The sequence below is a fragment of the Bactrocera oleae genome, chromosome 2 (assembly GCF_042242935.1).
Source record: "Bactrocera oleae isolate idBacOlea1 chromosome 2, idBacOlea1, whole genome shotgun sequence".
NCBI classification, from domain to species: domain Eukaryota; kingdom Metazoa; phylum Arthropoda; class Insecta; order Diptera; family Tephritidae; genus Bactrocera; species Bactrocera oleae.
In genome coordinates this window covers 55,914,144-55,938,776 of record NC_091536.1, presented here as the reverse complement: position 1 = coordinate 55,938,776, position 24,633 = coordinate 55,914,144, and the positions used below count along the sequence as shown (strand labels likewise).

The 24,633-nt window shown below is 35.8% G+C and overlaps 2 protein-coding genes across 5 annotated transcripts in view; both read right to left on the bottom strand.

The window, feature by feature from the left end:
• RYa-R (RYamide receptor) overlaps nucleotides 1-24,633 on the bottom strand; it is a 404,709-nt gene that overhangs the window by 48,803 nt on the left and 331,273 nt on the right. The window lies entirely within an intron of this gene.
• Nucleotides 2,344-4,892, bottom strand: TwdlT (TweedleT). Its single transcript, XM_014241203.3, has 2 exons — nucleotides 4,249-4,892; nucleotides 2,344-3,917 (listed from the first exon to the last, which is right to left on the bottom strand). Exons 1-2 carry the CDS (start codon nucleotides 4,556-4,558, stop codon nucleotides 3,298-3,300), a joined length of 930 nt encoding a protein of 309 aa, XP_014096678.3. The 5' UTR covers nucleotides 4,559-4,892; the 3' UTR covers nucleotides 2,344-3,297.

Below are 24,633 nucleotides of genomic sequence, written 5' to 3'. Positions count from 1 at the left end.
AATTGTGGAGATAAATTCATACAACTTTTACAGAAATATTTAATTTTTAATTTAAATAGGTTAAGTAGATATGTACAAATTAGATAATGCCACTTAAGGTATTGGTCGATTCCGATGAAGTGTTTACCAGCTTTTGGTTTGTACCACATAATGAACCAGCAAATCGCAAACTACTACGTTTGGAAGAGCAAACATCAATTACACAGGTCAACAAAAGCAAAAAACAAACCGTTTTGAGCATTTAATATATTCTGATTATATAAGGAAATATAATATATATGATAAAGAACAATTAAACATTTTAAATATTTGTTTTTTATACAATTAAAACGATTTTACCATTTTTGATTTTCGCTCCCATATAATGTCGGTCTTTGCGGGTCGTTGCTGTCAAAAGTAAGGGAAGAGCACGAGAGATAGTGTCGCTTACATCGCTCATTGTGCACGACATTATGTGTTTGCAAATTACAAAGAAATAATGTGTTTCATAATTTTGCTTCCTGTAACAACCAGTACAAAATGTCTTCGAGAAGTTGCAAACAAGACGCTGCTAACAAGAGCAAAAATTTAAAGATTTGTGAATCATATCAAGTTTACTTCAATCTACCTATTAAAAATCAGGCCAAAAAAGGTCTCCACATGTGCCATGTAACTCTGGCAGAGATATTCTGGATGGTGAGTTTATTTCCTCTTTTTTTATAATATTTATTAACTAACACCACAGAGATGACAGTTGTGACGAGTTGATAACTGATATGATTACATCCGTCATCGGATGTTAAATGTTCCTGAAGACAGGACATGTTACATTCTCATTTAGAAAAATTTAGAGATAAAATGGGCTGGAAGAGCTTATTCGGAAGAACAAGCAGAATACTTCCATCAAGATATAATGGATTTTGAGAGACGTTACCAAGGTTAGTAAACAGTCTTGGGGACTATATTTGGGGCCAATAAGAGAACATGACAGGAAAAATAAAACTGTTCATTTTTAAATATGAGGGTTCGGTGATCACACCTTTTCAAAAGGGCAACCCATACATGAGTATCGTATCATATACAGAGTGGCGCACAAATCGTACTAGCAATGCATTTTATATATTTTTGTTATTTTCTAGAAAATTTTATTTCATATAATAAATTATTTGTAAAAGATATGTACCGTAAATAACCTCCATGCTTAGCCACGCATATGCGACAACCAATTAGAAAATTATTCATTGCGGCCTGAAGGATTGAAGTCGGGATTGTCTTAATTATCGATTTAATTGATTGCTTCAATTCAGTCAGATTTCTAGGAAAGTGGAGTTTCTTGATATTACTTTGTTTTAAAATTTTCGTTGGAGTTCCGCAATAACCGATCTGGCTGTATGTACAGTTGCTCCGTCTTTCTGAAACTAAACGCTAATGAAAGATATACGTCTACGGCGCAGTTCTTGGTAAAAATCTTATTCAAAATCTTTACACAAGGATGCCTATTGACAGTTATTGTTACACCGGTTTCTTCAAAGAAGTTTGTCCCGATAATACACTTTGATGAAACTGCGCACCGCACAGTTCCGTCTCGTGGATAATTTTTGATTTTGATTCACTTCGTATATGGCAATTTTGCTTGTTTACATTTCCGTGTAGATTAAAATGGGCCTCGTAAGACATAAACAGGCAATTTATCAAGTTATTGTCTTCTTCGGTCATTTCAATAGTTTCCGAAAGTCGAAAGTCTTGGGTTAGCCTGAATTGACGATACAACAGCCGCGATTGTTTCTTGAACACGAACATACGGATCTCGATGGTACGCTCTTCTTGCGATACTTCCAGATTCGGCAAACAAGTTAAACAACCTCGTAATGGTCCATCTACTCGGGAGAGTGCCGCCCAAATCCCGTCTGACGGACTGCGAAGTATGATACTGCTGCACTATCCAATCCCTCTTTTCGGTATCCCAAGCATTCATTTAAAAAAAAAAGTTATTACAGTTTATTTTGCAGCACGATTCGTGCGCCACCCTGTACTACGTATATAATCCTTTTTTTTCATAGAAAATATAAGAGATTTTTTGGTTTTTGTTTTAAATTATTGGAAGAAAAGAAAATAATTATTTCACGAATATAGCGATAATGTTATAAACAATAAATGTTTGATTCAAATCCTTGAGGTAAAATATCAAATCTCGAACCAAACCTGCAAACTCCAACTCTAGGCTGTAACTATTATTGTGATTATAAGGCAATGGAAGTAAAACTTAAACAGTTCTCTGTAACTTTCGTAGATGAATACTTCTTCCCACATACATAATATATAAATCTGTACGTATCTCTCACCTTGTTTATAACACTATTAAAAGACCTGCATGTTTTTTTTTTTAAATTTTGTCACCGTTGTTTTTTATACTGCGCATAATACAAAAACTTAAATATTAATACATATTTCGCAAATTAATAAGTAATATTATGGGCTTGCGTCTATCAATATATGTAGACAGCGCTTTAAGTGGGTCTAATGAGGGTTATTATCTTAATCAACGCATCGCACTTATAACTAGCAAATTATTTATTATATATATACGCATTTACAACAAAAAGATCAATATATATGTAGAGATATACAGGGAAATGGCTTATATACAAAAGATAACACGCCCAAATGTGATATTCTTATAGAACAAGATACAACACAATTGCGAGAGATGGCGCGTTGTAGAGAGCGTTTGAGTGGGATGGAGAGAGTGTCGTAGAGAAGTAGAATCGAGATGAAGATGAACTTATGCTTGCTGGATAATGTGGATGATTGGCAAGTTCCATTTTATTTACCACAGACATTAGACATTTGAGCACCGAAAGTCGCGAGGGAGTACCTTGGTTTTGCATCGAGTGTGAGATGAAAGCAGCGCGGCAATGAATTGGGCCAAATTTGTCAAAGTCAAGGTCATTTTTCAAAGCAGTTTGAGAGCTGCCATATGTCTTATGGTTTAGTCACAGCATGATCGGCGCTTTATGCAATTTCTGTTCTGTTTTGTTTCCATTTTGGTTTGGTTTTGTCGGTTTCCGTGATGTTGTAATAAACAGAATTTCAATGACGAAACAAAAATTTAAATTAAAATAATTATAGTGTGTTATCGTTTAACAAGACTAGCCGGCAGCCTTAGCTATATTTTTCATGTGCTTGAGTTCCGCCCAGCACCATTCCGTTCGTTTGGTTTGTTCGCGAATATCGTCGTCGTTTTTTGTATTTTACGTCCAATCTAATAGAGCTGTTGCATTTTTTTTGCTGCACTCAAATTTTCTCCGCAATTTATGCTTAATATGGTCCAGATTTGCCAGGTGGTCCGTAGTTGGAGGAAGGTGCTGAGATATCACCCCCACTACCACCGCCACCCCCGGAGTAACCTCCATCACCACCACCGATACCGCCGCCAATGCCGCCACCACCAATACCCCCACCGATACCACCGCCGATACCACCGCCGATACCACCGCCAATTCCACCGCCAATTCCACCGCCAATACCACCGCCGCCGCCACCGATTCCACCACCGCCAATAGCACCACCACCGCCGCCATCCTTTTGGGTCTTGTACTTGATGAAGTATACTTCGGGTTTGGAGGGCTGTGTGGGCGCTGGTGTAGGAATGACGATGTCCTGTTGATCTTCTGGCTTCTTCACTAATACATAGACGAGTGTCTTTTCTTCATTTTGTGGCTGCAGGGGAATAATTGGCGCTTGGTAACTGGGTGGGGATGGTGCCTTAATGAAGATGATCTTGTAGTGTTTCTGTGCTTGACCGATGGGTATGTTGGGTCGTGGACGAACTTCCTCTTGCTCTGGTGGTGGCACATGCACATAAATATGTTTCTGTACGAGAGTGGTGCCACCACCACCGCCACCACCGCCGCCACCGCCGAAGCCGCCGATGCCACCTAAAGTAATTAAAGAATATGAAATAAAATCTTTGAACTTTTTGTACAAAATACTATTATAATACTAATATAGCAGTTTTTAAATGTTTTTAGCTTATTGGCTCTCCGGCACTAGATAGAGAAGATACATATATTCTTGTAATTATCAAACTCGAAAAAATTATTTTTGAAACTTTAACCAAAAATATCGATACATTCACATTGCACTAATACTTTTTTCCAGACAAATTTTTTGCGATTTGCTCGAGTACGATTTGTAATTTTACAAACTTTGTGCAAAATTAAAAGATTTTCTGCCAGCCACACTATTTTTACACTTTGTTTTACGCACCTCCTCCGAATCCACCGCCACCACCGGCGCCGCCACCAAAACCGCCGCCGCCGAAACCGCCACCACCTCCAGAGCTGCCACCGAATCCTCCGCCGCCACCGCCAAGTCCACCACCAAGTCCACCACCTAGTCCACCGCCAAGTCCACCACCGCCACCACCACCAAATCCACCGGAACCGCCACCAAATCCACCAGAACCACCACCGAATCCACCAGAACCGCCACCACCGCCGGGCCTATTGTAAGCATAGCCCGCCTCTGGCCTGGCAGCTGCCAGCGCTACACAGGATAATAAGATGAATGCTTTCATGGTGAAACGCACGCTAAACTCGAGTACACGCACACACACGTTATTTAAACCGAAAACCTAGAGTATATCACGACCGACACAGTATCAAGTGCTGCTATAATCCTTTTAGCACGCACACACTCGTACCGTTTAAGTAATCCTTATGCTGTGCAACGGTGCGTATGAGTGATGACTTTCACTGGTCTTTGCAATGTTTAGCTCAATTTTGGTTGTGAGAAAAAAGTGAGTAGTGGGGATAGAAGGATGGAAAATTCTGTATATTTTGCACTTTCTGTTGCTATTGATGTTGTTTATTAAACTAAACCAAATGCTGTACTGACGATGCAACACTGAGACCTCAGCCATTTATACAAAAAATTTCAGACGCCACCAGCATATTCAGCGTCATCTTCATCAACAGCCATAAGTGTAGCGCTAGTGTGTGCAAGCCTGTGTCAATGTATCCGCATATGCATGGGTGTGTGCGGCTTGTGCAGCATTGCCGAATAACGTGTCAGTGGTCGTAGGCTATTTTGTGATGCGGCGACCGGCGAAGGTTCGCAAGGCGCCGGCGATGCGCAGAAGGCAGTTGTTGCCGTGCTTTTCATTGTTGTTGTATTGGGTTATGCTACTGTTGTTGGTGTTGCTATTGTTTTTGTTGTCGTCGTCTCCACCAGCTGCAGCGTGCGCGTCTATGTCAAGTGGAGAGCTGTTGCAGTCATCGGCAGCTCACAGTTTCGTCTCCACAGACATTGTCATTGTTTTTCATAGCGTTCGCAGACAGGTATTGGCCAAAACGGCAATATGAATGCAGGTGATGTGCTGGTGGGAATGCTGATCTACACATGGTGAAGTTGGTGTGTTCGTTATCTAAATTTTTGTGTTAATTTTGAATTGAAAACCTTTTTATAACAAAAAAAAACAAAGTTAGTTCCGAAAACTAATTCAACAGTTTTGTTAAAAGTTTTTTTTGGGTTCGCTTTCGTTTTATTTCTCAAAGAATTAATAAAAAATTCAAAAACCAATTAAGTACTTTTTACAGCCCAGCAATAAAAATATTGAGATTACAAAAATAAAAGCAAACATAACAAAAATCGCGATTATTCAGCATATACAAGTATGTAAGTCATAAAATAATAAAAACAATATCAGCGAAAAGACAAAATTCGTAACTTGCAAGCAAAAACCAACGCGCTGGTATAAAACCGAAAATAATAACACAAAGCAAAGACATAAAGTATACAAATAAAAAGTGTAGTAAGTAAAACTGAAACTAAATTACCGCACAATTCACATATTACGGCACAATGCTCGCAACTCAACCAGGCGAAATAGCAAATACACAAATGTAACAGCAAAATGGGCAAAGAAAACGAGGTGAAATGTAAAAATGTAAAAAGTATGCTACAACAATTGGGTACAAAAAAATAATAATAATGGGTGGCCAGCGCAACAACATTGTCAACAAATGCTGGAGAAAAAGCCAACTAAACATGAAAATAAAAGCTCAAAGAAACCACGAATTGGCGCTCAAAAGTTACACTTAACACCATCCATTTCCCACTGTCGGATATTGTGATGCTCCAACTGCTACAAAACTAACAAGTGCCTCTCGAGAAGAAGACAGCCCGTTGGCTAAGCCAGCGACGGCAGCAAAACAGCCAAACCGACAAAAGACAGTTATCTTAGCACTCGCCATAGTCAGCGTACAAAGTGGGTAAAGAAAGCTAAAACAACAAACAACTGACCATTGATGCACAAGCTGTGCTAAAGAGAGCGCTCACCGGCAAACAGAAATAATGGTAGTTAGTAAATAAATATTCACATACGAAATACACAAATATATACAATACTTGTATATTTGTATATACTCCTACATTTATGTACATATATGTAAAGTTTAAGACTTTCGCGCTCTCAACGAAAGTGAAATTTGCTTTTGTCCATTCATCATTCGTGCTCGAATGCAATAACTCGCTCTACGACGGCTCTCACTTGCCGAAAGGTGATCTCGTCGCCGGGTCTGTAGGCAAAAATCCAACATTCATAGCTTGAAGTTGTTGTATCGACACCTTTGCTTTACTCAGTTAATCCTCAGTTTTGTTGTGCAGAGCTCTTGTGGCGCGCTCACAACCTGCTCGCTCACGGCAAGCGAATTTTTTAGTAAATCAGTTTGCGATGGTGATCTACAGCTGTGTGTTGAGAATATAAAGTTAGTTGCCGTTAAACTGTTATCTAATTTACGTGTTAACGGTTTAAAAATTCGGGAAAAATTATAAATCTTTTTTTGTGTAAAACATTCTATTCTTTTTTTTTTAATTATTTCGTTGTTTTTAAATCAGCATTGTGTGACTATCTTTTGGCTAGCTAGAATTTTTATTTTTTTAAGTAATATTATTTCGGAAATTTGCTTCTTTTTTTGGATAACAAAAGAAATTGTCATTTCATATCAAAGTATAGCAAATTTTCTATATTTAATTTTAATATTTGTTGTTTACGAAAGTACTTAGAAAGAAAGATCCACGGAACCAACAATCTTAGATGTATTTGGAAATTTGTTAAAATTATATCGATACTGATTTAAACTAAAATATAATATATGTAAGTAAAATTTGTTGAAAGTATAGCCTAGCACGTGTTCGATTGTTTGACAAGTGTCCATAAATAATATAAGTGAGTGAATACAAATATAATATAGAATTATTAAAAGATAAATAAATTAAATTAAAAACAAACTGTATTTGATTATGTACATATTATATATATAATACGTACAATTTCAGGAAATTTATAAATTTCGGTTTAAATATATACAATTTCAAACTACATTGTGTGTTTTATTTAAACGAAATGACTTTATTCAACACAATTTCAGAGCTAGATGATTAGAATTAAAAAAGTGGATATTTTGCTTAGCCTTCACTTCAAGATAAATTAGTATACTAATTATACCATATATTACTATTATATATCGGTTGTCTTTTCACCAACCTTTAAATATCCATATTTGAATTTTCTATAAGTTCCCTATGAATTAAAAGGCCTCAGTATCTCTAACTATTTCAATAATTATTATTTTAAGAGATGACAAGCCTAAGATCTATAATAAAAATAATAATAATCCGATCGATTACCCTCCTCCCAATAAACCGACTCGAGGGGCGCAATCCACATACGTATATTATAAGCGTAGGAACATTTATAAGCTTTAGACAATAGTTTCCGATCGGATATGCTCTAAGGTAACAAAGTAAACTTTTTTTTTTGAACGGACTCTATTTTATCAGAACTTCTATAGTAACAGGGCTTCGTAGCAAATGCTTTCTAGCACACCTAGTAATCAAATTGTTTTTCTTTCGTTAACTAAACCAGAATGAAAAAAATTTTGAATTTAAATGCATATATACGAGTATACCATATATATGTATATTTATGTAAATTATTGTAAATTATTGTAAATTATTCTCAGTAATATTATTGTTGCATTATAACAAATTACCTATTGTTAACCACTCACCTAGTTGCAATGGCCTAAAGTGTCGATTCATTTTAAAAAAATCGTGTATAGTTAACGTCAACATTAGTGCAGTTATTCAAACATAGCTATGTAGAAATATTTGCGTAAGTAAATTGTTTTGTTTACCAAAATATTAACGTACAGTGGAAAACTTTATGCAACAAGGAAGTAAACATTAAGCGATAATGTTTAAACATAATAAATTATGGTTATAAAAGTAAAAACAATTAAGTTTAAATTACTAAAAGCTTGTATTTTAGCCTCTGTAGTGTAGACTCTATTAAGTATAGAGCGGTGATATAAACTTAAACAAACCTAAAAAACAAAAATAATTTAAAAAAACGGATAGTAAAATATCATTTATTTGTTTATCAATTTCCAAAATGACGCTCGAGATTCAGGCCAATAGACTAGAAAACTTCTTAAAATATAAAAAAAAAATTTACAAATAATGCTAAATATATTTTTACATTATATTTAGTGTTTACGTGCGTATGATTCATATGGAGACCTGATATGACTTCATTCAACTTTTCGAAATTAAATTATTTTCCAAAACCAATATATGGCTTTAAATTAATGTCCTCAATTCGCCATCATATTATATAATCCGATCATCAAAAATAAATAAATGTGTTTAATAAACGGCAAGTGCATGAAGATCTTTATCGCTTGTAAAAGTCATGCATATTCATATGGCCTCTCACACGCACACACCTACAAATATCCGAAAGCATGCAAACACAATGCACCTCAACCTAACCACAAACAATTAAATGCCTGTTTATCAAGTTTTTATGCAATAAACGAATGCTATTAACTTCCTTCTCCAATTTCGTTTTTGCTGCGCTCGAAAGAGTTTTAAAAACAAGTTTAATTTCCTGCCTTCGATGTGGCATTTCACCTTGAAAAATAAAAGGATAATGAAGATGCGACTACGGCTGACGGCTGTCTTTAATGATGATGGTCACGAAAGTTGCATAATACCACTGAACCGCAAATGGAGAAATAACCAAAGGGTAGTAGTAAAATAATGATGCGGATATTGCATGACCTAAAATGTGGCATTCTCAGAAATGCTATTAAAAATGAAGGAAGAGTTATTTAAAATAATAAAATTTCAAATGAAACTTTATGGCGCAGACAGATGACAACAGTTTCAGCATAACAACTTGGTAGAGACTATTTCAGAAGCTGACAGATGCTTCTACTCACTTTCCTACTGACTGACAGCATTGCAACGATAATTCTAGACAGCAGTTTAGAAATAAGTATGCTTTGATAGAGTTTTAACTTTAACAGAGGTGAGAAATATATTTATATGTATACAGTAACTAAAGTATATATATATATATATATCTGTGCGTAATTCTGCGCTATTATTGTGTATATTTGTACAAAGAAATATATTTGGATTGGGATTGGGAGCAGAAAGTTGGTTGTAATTGGTGAAAATAATTATAAGATTAGCTCCAGCATCGATACATAAAAAGTTGATGATAGATAGAAGATTCTTATAGAGAGTGAAGTTCAATTCTTTCTGAGTATATATTTAGCTTTCCCTCTTTGGTATTGAGGCACTTTGGTCCCTTTGCCTTTAAAACTGTTAGAACTAATATGAAATTACAAGAGACACCGGATTTTTTATGCCAGGATTTTAACTTCCATTCCAGATATTTCAATCATCTGATCTGCTTGCAACATTAAGAAAACGAACAAACCCCCCTGTACTAATAATTCATGTCAGTTTATATTGAATAAATAACTTAATCAGCTGTTCTGCAGCCGAACAGTTCTTAATATCGATAATTAACAGATTCCTGTATATTATTCGACCGCAATCCTCTTGAGAAAGAATATGACCAAATCCATTTCAAATATTTATTTTCTCATTTAATGTTTACCAAAAAATTATGCATCTGACCATCTGAAAGTTAGTGCAATATTGCACCACCTTATCGATATACACCACTAATTTTACACCGTCAAAAAAAGGCGTCTAACATAGTAAAATCATATGACAGGAATTGTTCTTGATTCGATTGTACTACCAAAAGTTTGTCCGAATAAATCGATAGTGTCTCATGTTTTATGATTATTGACTTCTTGAAAGTATTTGGATTATTGACATGAGGAAATAAAAAAAGTTAAATTATTTATTGCGGTATCACAACTTTTCCTTCAGTTTTGGTCCAATGAACCAATAACTCCGTCGAGACCCAAAAGAACTAGAAGAGTCTCACTAGGACTCTTCAAATTCCAAAAACGCCGATTTTATTCCATTTTGTCCCGGTTAAGGCAGTCGCCTAAGTATTTGACGGTCAAATTTTGGTAAGTTTTCCGAAAAGAACGCGAATAAAAACCTCGTTCGGGTGTAAATAGTCGTATGGCAGTTTACAAAGTACCCTTTGGGTCGGTCGAAAAGATGCCTGATAGAGTTCCCAATTGAATCACAAACTAAGTTTCAGCGATTGAATTAAAAGAGATTAAACATTTTATTCCGCCATTGTAATGATAATTATGTGATTGTTGCTTCAGTGCCTGCTTCATATTAGCGTTGGCGCTTACTATATCCTTTTATAAGACGGGCTTGGAACCAGATACATTCATCCATCTAGGAAAGTCCGTACCTTCATAGTAAAACTAAGCAATTCGTTACATATAATGAAAACCAAATTGCTAATAAAAAGCTTATCGCATATTAAATATTGTAGTTCATCCATGCATTACAAACAAATGAACACTCTTTATCCACCAAAAGAGTTATTTACAATTTTTCACACCAAATTGCACTTTGTTAACTCTATACAAGTATATATAAATAGCTTTATATGTGTGCGCGAGTGAGTATCACAATTGCATGAGAAAATCATTATTTTCCCATAAAATCCACTGTATAAAAACAAAATCAAATAAATGTTTGTATTAATATGTGTCGCGAAAGCACGAATATGTTTGCGGCAATTGACATGGAAAAAGCCATAACTTCCGTGCAATGTCAGCGGAGCAACAGCGATGGTGGCAGCAACCTCGATTGAATTGCTATGAAAATTCAACATTGCGAAAATTAAAAGAAATGTCACCAGTAGCTAGCGAGCTTTCCATCCTGCAGCTCGCTAATGCCTTGGTATACATAAATATCGAACAATGTCATCGGTTAACACCAAAAACAACAACAACCGCAGCGAAAATGGTGGTAGCAACAGGCACCACCAGCAGATGCTGCAGTGAACAGAAAGACAAATAGCTGTGGTGATAGCAACAAATCGCAACACATGCGGCTGAGGCAGCGACAGCCAAAGCAAATACTAACGAGCGAATAAATCGAAATAAAAATATTGTATCATTAGTTAGATACACGTATAAGTACATATAGAGTACACAAACACATATATACCACAATTAGGTACCCGTATCCCCCAAATCAGTCTTCGGTATCAGCTGAAAAATAAAACATCAGCTAACAAAGAAAATCCCGCGATTGAGTCAGTTTCACTGGCGCCAACGCTGCTACTGCACCGAATTCATGCAACATGGGATTTAGTGTAAATAATAAATGCATTTCAAGTAAATTGTAGTGATGGTGGTGGAGTCGGTATGTGTTCACGAGTGCACGTAGAAGTTATAAATGTTTTTACAAATCGATTGCAATGAGTCATGCAACGACGGTGATTGCACTGGTGGTGTACTTGGTGCGTCCATAAGTTACAAGTTTCAGCTCGTTATAAAAACGAAACTGTAATACATTTTTTAATAAGTTCAATTTATTTAAGTTAATTTTATTTAATAATGCATACATTAAATTGCCGATGCCCAAACTTTTTATGAACACCTTTGCTTTCACACAAACGATCCGGTCATTGATCAATAGCAGCTCTCACATTTTCTTTTGGTGTTGGCAATGCTGCTCGGATGAAAGATTCTCCAAATTACTGTGAAGTGCACTAATCGAATCTGCATCTATAAAATAGAAATTGTGCTTGCCACTGTTGGGTGGTTTTTACTTTGTGTGCTGGAGCAGAATCTTTTTGGAAGACCCAATGGTCTCCATCGAAAAGGATTAAGCTTAACTGCTTTACCACGCCTTCTAAAACATTCTGCTGATACAGAAGACTACCCACCAAGCCATTACGGCAGCTGGATGATGATTACCTTGGACACTGAACTCGTTAAAAACTTCTTGAACAGGGAAAATTTTTTCATCTGTAAAAAAAATACTTTTATGGCAGTTGACCGCGTACCAGTTGACCGACGGTAGGCTTTCATGTGGAGATCATCTTGAATAAGTCTTGACATTGATCCGGTCGATGTATCAATTTCCCTTGACACAACTTTCTGTTTTCGATTATTGCTGCAGGCGTTTGGGAAAAACGATCAATAGTGCGCAAAGCAAACATTTCATTTGTGCGTTTTCTACACTTTTTTACGCTTTTCTTTTGCCCCCCAATTCACTATTAATATGTGAAAGTAGGCACTCCATACAAATTGTAATAAAAAAAAAGTAAGAAAGTGATAATTTCAGGTGTAGCCGAACATAATTCATTCTCGGAACATGCAAGGAGCAAAGCCGAGGAAATACCTTCACATAATGGAAAAACTACTTGTATATATTAAACCAAGGGCCTTGATTTCATCCTCACTATGCATGAGGATGCACTGTTATTAAAAAGAGATTATTTCTGAATTTTAGGCACGAGGACATGCTGTCGTCATAAACATAATCTTCCCGAATTCCAATAGTGTCGGGGTCTTTGAAAAGTTATAGTCCACTTTTAACAATCTTTGGGCTTAAGATGAAATAGCTTGAGGGTACTATTTGTGCAAACAATTATTCAGATAACTTCATTGATGTTTGATTTGTATACTGTAAAGTAAAAAGTCAGGTGGAATTTAAAGTTTGTTATATGTGAAGTAGGCGTGGTTGTCAGCCGATTTCGCCCAGTCTATGATAGGAGTGTTTGAATAACTTCACACACGAACTTTTTTTAAAATTGGTGAAGTAGTTCCTAAAATATAGGATTTCACTTAATGGTGAGCGGTGCCACGCCCTTTGCTTACACCCAAACCTAAAGTTTTAAAAATTAAATAACGTCTTTCGCACCATTTTAGTTGCGAAATTTACTGCTTGTGGCGAATTTACTTTTAGTAGCTTTCAACATTTTCTCAGCGTTTAAAGTAATGCTAAAAATACTTTTATTCAGCAAGTTTGAATGATTTAGATTCAGAGGTTTGGAAAATATGTACATTAAACCATTTATCGGGCGATCCACGCCCACTTCTTGGGTGATCCTATAGTACACTCTTGTATCTTAATTTAGAGCTTATTAATGGCACTTGATGTGTTTTCAATTAACAGCAACAATTTGTTGGTCGTTTTAAATAATAAATCAGGGGTTGTATTTGCATTCTGAGTACACAAATCGTTTAAAAGCAACGGTATTTACGAATTCGACATAGTGCCGCTCTACTTGGGCTATATCTATTATCGCAAGTGTGACATTGTTTACACGCAATCAAAAGGAAGGAACAGTGGACCTTACGTAGCTGCTCCGAAAAAGGCGCACACTATCCTATTGGCCAGAATGGAGAGGGTCACCGTTTTCTGGGATTCACAAGGTGAGATCTACCTAAATATGGGCAAAATGATCACAATATTTCATTACGTCGATTTATTGGGCTGATACGACGAAGGACAGCAGCAGAAACGGCCCGAATTAGCGAAGAAAACATGACTTTTCCACCATGGAAATGCTCAGGTTCACACCTCTATCGTCCCGATAGCCAAATTGGGTGAATAACCAGATTTGCTCCGGTGCGATTTCATAGTATGTCGCTCGTAGGGCACCAACGTGATGATTACTTTGGTTTCAAATGTCACAGCAAAAAAACAGGAAAATTTCGGCATAACGTCTAAAAGTGTAATTATTTTTCTTTCACTAATAATTCTCTGTAATATCTAGTGCAAATAATAAACCTTAGGGGTTACCATTTTTTACTCCTATGATCTACTTATACCATATATATATATACTATATATACCCTTATATAGATAACGTATCTAAACTTAAAAATCCTCCACAGTAGTACAGAAGCCAATCAGAAGAAACCCGAGTTAGTACACAAATTACCAGCTTCAAAACAGACGAGAATTTTTGCATCGCACAACGGAAATTTTCAAGGGTGCGATATGACGCGAGTGTAGACGTAAGTATGCATATCCGAATATGTTAATTTGTGAAGAAAGTTTGCGGTAAGTGACACAAAACAAGCCGGAGAGCTAATCTGAACCAAACAGTTTGAAATTGTAACATTGCAACCAAATTGAGTGCCAGTTGCAAGCACAAGCAAACGAAGTGCAGTACAAACACACATACATGTGTATTTGTATAAAATATGTCTGGAGACAGACTAGCCATGACAGCTAACAACATTCGTATATTATGCGGGAACACGCGCCTGTGAAATATCAAAGTTATGAGAGGAAAAACTAGAAAATCTTGGTATAATCGAACTAGTCAGAAATACAGTAGTTTTAAGTATATAAATTTTCAGAAAGAGAGAAAAAGAGGGAAGTAACGTCCACGAATCAGTACTTCTCCAAAACCAAAAAAAAAAAAAACTTATTAGGTTTATAATTTTCACTAGATTGTTATCTGCTTTGAATCAGTTTGAGATTTCTAAATTCCCAACCAAAAACTGAAAATGTATATCTCTGAGGATATCAACACATAAAAAGTACCAATTACTAGGTTTGGAATAACACAGTCCACTAACTAGTTGGACTTGCGGTTCATACTAGTTATAAAGTAGTCTATAACTTGTTGATTTTACTGCCGGATACTTACAGATATTCCTATGTTGCCATATAGGTTCACAAGTAGGTAAAACTCCGAGATTCGCTGTGTTACTTGACCAGCAGGAAGCGAGCGAAAATAAGTTGCACAGGATGGCAAAAAGCGTCTTACGGAAAGAGCGCAAGCATGGCAGGAAGGAACCTGTACCCGTATGCATGAGCACCATTCGAAATCCACATAAGCACACCCGATTTTCCTTACAATAATCAGAGAGATTTACTAGATATGTAGGTATATGGTACATACAGTATATCTTATAGTTAAGCCAGCACCGCTGAGTCACAAAAATAACTAATAATAAATGCAGAATATACACAAATAAAAATGTGAGCCTGTAAAAATGCATTCATTTGCATACATTTTTGGTAGGAACACAGAAAATCTGTTCACAGCGATTTGTTGATTCCGCTTTGGTCTGTTTCCGGCATAAATATTTACAATTTTACATATATTTGACACATAGTGTCTGTATGTAAGTTCGTTCATTTTCGAATAAATGGAAATTACTGGAGAATCAATTTGGAATTTCAGATTTGGTTTTCAGATATATGAGAATTAAAGTTTATTTTCGGCATAAATGACACAAAAATTAGTTTGCACCATAGATATAATTGTGGGCTATTTATTCAAATACTATATATTATATATATTTATTTATATATAAGCTTACATTGAAATCTAGCTGTTTACTGGCATATTTGTTCTATAACGCAATAGTGGGTGGAACGTGGACTGAAATTTCCAACTAGTAATTATAGAAAAAATCATTCGGAACTAGTCATGACATAGGTATTAAAGCACAGAGTACAAATCTGAAATATTTCCTTGAAATATTATTGATAATTTTCAATCGCCTTACTAATAGCAGATGATTTTACTACACCGTAGGTGATATTTATGAAAACTCTTCAATATCAGATACCATTGCATAAAAAATAAAATATAAAATAATTGGCTCTTATATCTATCACCATTGACAGAAAAGAACTGAACCAAAGTTGATTAAAAGTCATGATGGAGTGTTGTTTCATGCCACTTCTGAGCATATTTAATAACAAAATATAGCTACGATCTTGTTTGATCTACAATAGGAGAATCTGGAGAATACGGTGGTTGTGTCAGCAGTTTCAGAATTTTACTGACTCAGCTATCTGGCATACCTTCAATAGATAGTCTGTCAATACGAGATAGTAGATCTTATCGATCGTTATCCTCCATGGTACCTGTGCGTGGCTCATTAAAACCCGATGTGCGACCATGGGTAACTCGTTAGTCCAATATTAGATCAAAAGAGAGGAGGTTCAGCTGATAGAAAATGTGTGATTTCCCTTCCAATTCATTCTATTCCAATCGAATCCCCAACCGATATTGCTCTTTTCCATTTTTGAAATCAGCGGACTACCTCGTTCGACACGAGATGGAGCTAAAATTGTAACAGGATCTATCTACCAGGGTGTGCTGATGACGAGCAGCCAACTTTAGTAGAAAACACTATTCCCATAATTCCAAATGTTCGTTCGTGCGCACCTACGTTCGATCGGGTTACAGGTACGCGTTGAAGGTTTCAGTCCACTGGAATATCTCGTACTCACTACACTATTTTACCTAATACATTTATATGTATATATTGAAAGTTGTGTTTGTGCGAGTGGTGGCATTTTGTGAATTTATTTCGTACGAATTCCTACTCCGGAGCCCGTTTGGTGATGGGTGATGTTTTCAAAAATGGCGGTAGGCATTAATCTTTAGCCAAACCGAGAGATTATTTATGCTGACAAGCATTTTCCATTTACTGCCTGCCATTCACACACACAACCAGTGGCCGTATTGCCATACAAACACGCACATGCAAACACGTAGATGATGGAATTAGTTGGAAAGTGTGGCATGTTTACTCATTTGGCAACAATTCACCAGCAGAGTGTCAAACTATTGACCACCAGTCCGGTGCCAACACCTTTGACCCATTCGTAGAGGCCTAGCAGCAGCCGTCAGCAGCAGGTAACGGATTAGTTGCATTTACATGCGGAATGCATTTCGGAATCGTACTGCCGCCTCTTATGTGAAATGCAACTTGATAAATATGGCGAAGGTGGCATGTTTCATTATGTTGTTAGATAATCATTTTGTGTCGGTTTGTATGTCTGTGTGTGTGCATAAGTGTTGGTCATTATGCAAATTCACTTTGCGGGCACCTCAGGTGAATTATGACAAGTACGAAAATTTGTATCACGTTTGCATACCAAGCATTACTTTATGTAATAGTTATGTGCTATTTAAGCGATGTTTAGATAATTAAATTGACGTACTAGGTCCAAGGGTTATAATCCAGCCACAACTTTTTATAATATAATATATATAAAGGATCGTTATTCAACCATTAAATGTGATTAGCGCTAAAGTTGCGCCGACATACAAAATGGACATGTTGCTCATTGTGGCAAAGGAAATTCCAAGAAGACAATGGCATTCAAATGTGCAACGATCGAAATCAAAGCATAAATGGAATATTATGATTTCATACCACGGAGAATGAGCATGTTGTGTGATTTTGAACATCCTTTAGAGTTAAATATATATATCACCGGTCTACACCATTTTTGCGCACATATATATGGTATATTCATTTTTTTGTTGCTTTTATACATCTAAATAAGAATAAGAATAAAAAATAGTTCTCAATTTAATTTTATGTATTAATATGGAAAAATTCAGCTCAGTAAAAATCTGTTAATTTCACAGTTTTAATCGCGATGCCAATAAAACTGTTCTATTGTTTGACTGATTTAAGTCTCCTATTAAATTATTGAAATCTTTGGAGTTGATGAGATATGGTATTTTTAATTCAAAATCTAGAATGATTTTGAAATTTAAGGATCCAGATGAATTCCGTTATGGATCGCTGTCCTTAGAGAGATTTTCAAACACAGGTACATGATTTTTTTCTATATGTGATATTGAAACGGTTGTCGGTGACAAATCAGGACAAAATGTTTTCCTTGAATTTATATCCCTACAATAAAACGTAACATATTATAACCTAATTAATTTTGTCTAAATAGTTATTAATTATCATAAAAAAGTAAATAAACTCACCATTCGGAATATATCAGCCAGAGTCACAGGACATAAGTGGAGCGCATCTCCTGTCCTGCTTTTTAACGGGTAGATTGAAGTAAGCTTGATATGCTTTACAAAACTTTAAATTTCTGCTTAAATCATAAATAAAAAATTCTCAAATCGCTATAATTGCTTAAAAAGCATATATTTTCGATTTGTAAATATATGTATATTTGCTTACATAATCAGAATATATAAAATAAAAGCTATGCGAAAAAAACTAATTTTTTTGTTGAACTGTGTAATTGATATAAAATATTATAATAATACATATACATATAAATGCATAAACTAAACTTTTGGGAATCAAGCATCATATGTGTAGCATTTCCGTACTACTGCTTGTAGTACTTGCTTCAATATAATTAAAGGATTTCGATTAAGTTACTAATAATTATATCTAAGCCATTCGAGCTCGATATAGGCTGCTAGTTGGAGTATTGATAACAGTCTTATTTAGCTTAGTTCGAACAACCTGATTTGAATAAAATATGTCACTTTGCAGGTAATTTCATAATACCACGCTGACAGAAATCTTCGTCCCAAACAAAATCTTCGTATTGCAAACAAACTAGGCGACTAATTTCCTATCTACTTGACCGGCGATTCCCCAAGTTCCTTAGCCCGTATGAAAGGAATATTTGGTGGAGGTCCTCAAGGACCGCCGAGTCGTAGCCTGATTCGACCAATTTGGCTGTACTGAAGTCGGAAGTGTGCGCCGATGCGGTGTCATAAGATATATCACTTTTTCCTTCGCCAAATTGAGCCGTTTTTTCTTCAATTCATCATTGGCACCAATAATTCGGCATAGTAGAGTATTGTGACCGTTGTAACTCTGTAACCTTGACCTTGACGGTAGTCCGATCGATATGACAGCCTTCGCCATCTTTGAAGTAGGTCCACCGATTAAGTCCACTGTTTCGAGCATTTTTTGTTTTGAGACTCTGCTATTGCTATTTTTCCATTTGTTTAAAATCCACCTAACTGTGGGGTAGAACTAAGTTACTATCGAAGTGTATGTGAATTTTCCCATGTTGGGTCCAGTGTGTAAAAGAGACTGCCCCTAAATTTTCTAAACTCTCTTCGAGGAAGTCCAACCGAATATTTTTCACTGTTTATATTTACACCGGTATAAAATTCAAATAATACAAAGCTCAAGGTTATCCTCCACTAACAGTTTGTTACCGAAATTGGGATAATCCCCAAATGAACTTTTTAATTGTGTACCTCTTTAAAGTAACAAATCTTTAAATTTAAAATCGGCATCTCTTACGGACTTAAATGGAAAATTTTTGTTTTCTACATATTTATGAATAGATTTATCATTGTCTTTAGATGTTTTTTTCATCATTGTCTTAGTTTTGCTTTTAATAATTCACTGGATTTTTACCGCTTTCGAGTTAACGGTAACTTATAGCTATTGTTTCATAATAAACAGAAATCCCATTTTTCCAAAATATTAGTTTAATAGTAAGTATACGATAAGAAAATCATATATACGATAATTATATGCTCCTATGGTAAATAAGATAAACAAGGGCCTCACAACGAGGCGGAATATAGGGGCTTTCCCATGATAACCGGGTCCACGCAATCGGACCAAACATGGATTTTTATATAGCCAAAGACTGTCAATGCGGCAGCATTCCCTAAAATTACTTGAGTAATACAGATTTTCTGCCGTTAATACAACAACATGGAAACATATTCGAAATATTTAGTAATCGTCTTCGCTTCCCGGCAAGCTTTTGACCACATAAATGATATTCTCTTGTATTAAGATTTGTAATCTTCATATTCCATATTCACATATTTATTACGCAAAGTTTGGAAGGTTTCCGTTTTTAGTTAAACAGTTCCGCAAAGCCTGATTATAGTCAAGAATATGATAAGATTGACTTAACCATATGGTGCAAATAAATTAGTCAGTTTCTAAGTTAAGTTTAGTTGGAGAATTCGGATCGCAAGGCTCAGAAATGTTGCTTCTGCGAAGCTGTTTCACTAACAGTAAGCACTGAACTCCACTTTTTCCATTTCCTTAAACTGTAAAGCTAAGAAATTAGTTCCTGTCGTCAAAATAACAACTTAGCTCCAAAGCTATGTTTAACAAAAATCAGCACAGTTATATTGCGGTGGTATAGACCAATAATAATTATTTAAAAACTTATTAAATTTTTCATTTATTTTGGTTAATTTCTTTTCATTGTACTCGACTCATACTGAATTAACAATAAGCAAATCCATCGCATATCAATTAGCTCATAAAAAATTGTACGTGTGATACTCTTGAAGTACATGAAACGTTTACAGCTTAGTCACACGTCCTCTTAGGGTTATGCAAATTCGGAAATGTACGTGGAAGAAATTTTAAAATTAAAAATTAACAATTGACACAAAAATCTGGTCTAAACAAATATAAACAGAAGCTATAAGAATAATAATAAACAGAAACTAGAAGCTTAAGAAGTATCCAAGCCCGATCAGGGCAAAAAAGCATCGACTCTTGTACTTACTTACATATGTACACACATAAATTTATATGTGTGAATTTGCTTTTGCGAATGTGCGTATTGTGCACGAAGATGACTGAAGGAATTGACATTAGAAACTGTATACTGTGTGACATAGATACCGCAAATTCATTACACTGCATTGTTGCTATGAAATTGACCGCAAGTCCGACCCAGTCGGAGACTTATAGTCAATTGGACAACTCAGCAATCACTGTCGAATAAAGTGGTATATCGTAAAAGACACACACGAAGACGGCTTAAATGACAGTTAATTTTTGTTGTTACCGAAAGTAGTGTTAGTGAAATAATTAGAAATGTCGAATATACACATATTTGTATGTATCCAATCAACAATACTCATTTGAATGTGGGTTCACATTCTGGAATGCTCTTTTGCATTAGTGCCCCGCCTACGGTCGGTTTGTGCACAGAACAAGTGGATTGACTGCACCTGTGAGTATTTGGCTAAATCATGGGGGTGTATGCTCCTGTATGCCCCTGTATGCATACTTAGACACTTTACTTGCAATTACAATTAGAAAAGCCTCCTACGCCTGGCAAAACCCTTGGACAGCATTAATTGGCGCAGCATTAGAGCGAATATAATATCTGTGTATTTTTGAAGGGCATTATAGCTTTTATATTGTATATTATATAATACGAAATTCACCTTATCTTTTGAACACATCTCGTAGACAATTGCACCATGATTATTTTCCTGAATTGTGGGGTGAACTTCGGTGAACCGCAACATAGACTTTCACAGTACTAATGAGTGTATGCAGCTACAGAATTTCATGCTGCGGCTGACAAATGGACAAGTGTATAACATCGACTTACCATAAATATCCATATATAAATGTATATCGATATATATTAGCATATCTATCTATATTCTTAATCTTAATTATGCGGCAAAACATTTCGAAAGAGAAATTGTTGGTTTGAGTTTCGGAGTTTTCTGGAAGGAACTCTTTGTTAATCTTGGCTTTAGGCTACCGGACCACTGTAATGTTTTTTACGCAGAAGTGGTTGCTATTAAGGTGGCAGTAGACGTACTTCTGCGACGCGCAGCTTCTTTTAGAGTGGTGAGAATTTACCCCGACAGCATCGGAGTATCTGTTCTCACTAGTTGCATAGTTGTATGGAGGAAGGTAAGGTGAAAACATCCAGGCACTTTCTTCTCCATTGTATAGCCTTTGCAAGCATGAGATTGAAACGTCTCGGCAGTCTTACCTTCGAACCAGCAGACATAGCCGAAATTGACATTAGCCGTGCCAACAAATTTGTGATAGGCTCAAAACGCATTGTCCTTTTGTAAGGGTCTTATGATATATTATATAGGAGTTTTGCACCGACGTTCTAAGCTGCTTAAGTGAGATCCCTGTTATGATCGATCTTATAACCTTATCTAACCCCGTCTATTTATACATTGGAAAAATTTTGGATGTAACACCTTAAACTAATCGATATATATTTAGCATTATATCGAAACCAAAATATTAGGCGCGACATGACGACTTCATTTCAGAATGTATGTTTATCCGCCCAAACATAATAATTAAATTTTGGTTGAATGATATTACTGAACCAATTTCAAAAATTTTGGCATAAAGCACTATTTATCATGATGGGACAGCAAAAGGGTATTTTTCATATCTCGTACTTCGTACTTTAAATATTCAAGGAGAACCCTTCAAGTTTCCTGCCATAATGACATTTATTCTATTTAAGAATGCCTATACCTTTTTTAAGTGACAAAATGGAACGCCTTTTTCCCCCCTCTATTTTAACAACGTATATTGTGTGAGTTCTTTTGTGTTAACTCGATATATTAATATATCCTTCACAAATGCAAAGGTTCCTTACACGAACTTGATTCCGACCGTTCAACTTGTATGGCAGCTATATGACATAGTGATCTGATCTGAACAATTTCTTCGTAGAATATATTGTTGCTTTAAACAATAACATCACTATGCAAGCACTTTACTCTGATCGTTTAGTTAATATGGCAGCTATATGCTATAGTCATCCGATCTGTACAATTTCTTCGGAGATTGCATTATTGCCTTAGATAAAAATCTATGCCAAAATGGTGAAGATACCTCGTCAAATGAAAAAGTTTCCCATTCAAGTACTTGTTTCCGATTGTTCAGTTGTATGACAGCTATATGCTGAAGTGGTCAGATATCTGCTGTTCCGACAATTTAGCAGCTTCTCGATGAGGAAAGGAGAGGTGACAAATTTGGGGTCGATAGTTTAAAAACTGAGGGACTATAGAATACCCTTAACTATACTTGAAATACGAAAAGTATAACTATATCCAGTACCACTTACCATTTTCAGCCCTATCAGCGTATTTAATTTTTTATCACTCGCTCAAGCATCGAAATAAAACTTTTACAGAATAGAAACTTTGACATTTTAATCGGTCCACCCATTCCCTCCATTCTCTTCTTGTATGTTATAATAAGGTCTATAACAACGCCAGACCGCTGAGGCTTTTCGGAGTTCTACAGAGACATCTCCCTGAAAAACTAATTACTCCAAACAAGTGAAAAGGTTTAGAGGATGTAAGTCACAGGATGTTGGAAAAAGTAGATCAAAAGGTCTTCTCTAACACAGAGATAATTATATTTAAGTTATGCTATGCTAAAAATTTTCTAGAAAAGAATTATAATGAGAACTTTGCCAATTCTTCAACTTATGTATCACTCTTAATTCTGGTGTATTAATGAACTGTGTTTTTGTGAAAAAAATTCGAAGAGGTTTCGATGGACGTGGTGACGTGAAGACTGAAACCCGTTTTGTTTTATTAAATTTCCCACTCTTGAATCGACTTGAAATTTGGTTAGTGTTCCATATTTCCAAGATTCATAATTAGCAATAAAGTTAGTGCTACTGAAAACGTTTTATTATTAGTTTTATGAGCAACAAAAATAAAGCAAAGAAAATATAGAAAAGCATACATATATACACGTTCAGACATAGCACAATTAAAATGAACGTTATCTCTTTGTATGGTACGAAAGCCAGCTTAACAGTAAGCTCCCAAAGCTTTGTAGGTATAATTACAATCTGCATTACAAGTAAATTATTTTACGAATACGACCGTTATCACCACTAGGGTACACCCAAACTATGCAGCAGAGAGGTTGGAAATTAACGTACAAACGCCACCGCAATAACACACACTGTTAGTTGTAACAGTAAAGGGAAATATATGGTTTTCACATTGCACAATGCGACGCTGGCGACTTCTGACCACCGCCAGCAGCCAGTCAGCCACAACAGTCAACCGCTAACCAGTAGCAGCGTCACACAATCTCCACCAGCTTGACTATCAAACGCACAACAATTGCGACTCCACGCTGCCGTCGGTGACACTTCGTATTTCCGCACTTGATGGCAATTATTTTAAATTACTCTCAGCAAATGCGTTGCATTTCGGATTTATAATAAAGTTGGAAACACCCATACATACCCACTGCTTATTTTGATTTCTGATAGAAAGCGCTGATGGTAGACATGCCAGCGAAAATAAAACTGATTTGAACTTTAAAAAGAGTCGTCAGAATCCAAATACTTATGTACAATATAAACAAGAAAAGCATTTTATGAAACAAAAACACGAAAAACCCAAAATTTTATATTTCGAAGATTTTCTTTAGGGGAATAAAGTTGAGGTGGTTAACTTGAAGAGTAGCATGCTATTTCCGCGGTTATGAAGTGCCTCTGGTGCAGTCCAGCAGTGGCTTCCCTGCTGGGTTAATCGAACTAACAGACAAAGCTTTAGTTATAGATGAAGCACAGTTATAGAAAAAGCACAAAATTTCTGGCACCAACATAAAAATATGTCGCTGAAATCTCTTTACTCGCATTCAAACCATGCCAAGAAGGTATTACTAGGGTTCAAATTAATATATTTAGTATACAATTGGAGAGTGATTACTTTTAAAATGTAAGAACTGAAAAAACTACTAGTTTGCAAAAGTTGGCACACGCTTAGACTGTGCGACATGTTCGAACAAAATGTAAAAGTCCTTGGATAGTTAATAACGTTTGTTTCATTTTAATACCAAGAACTCA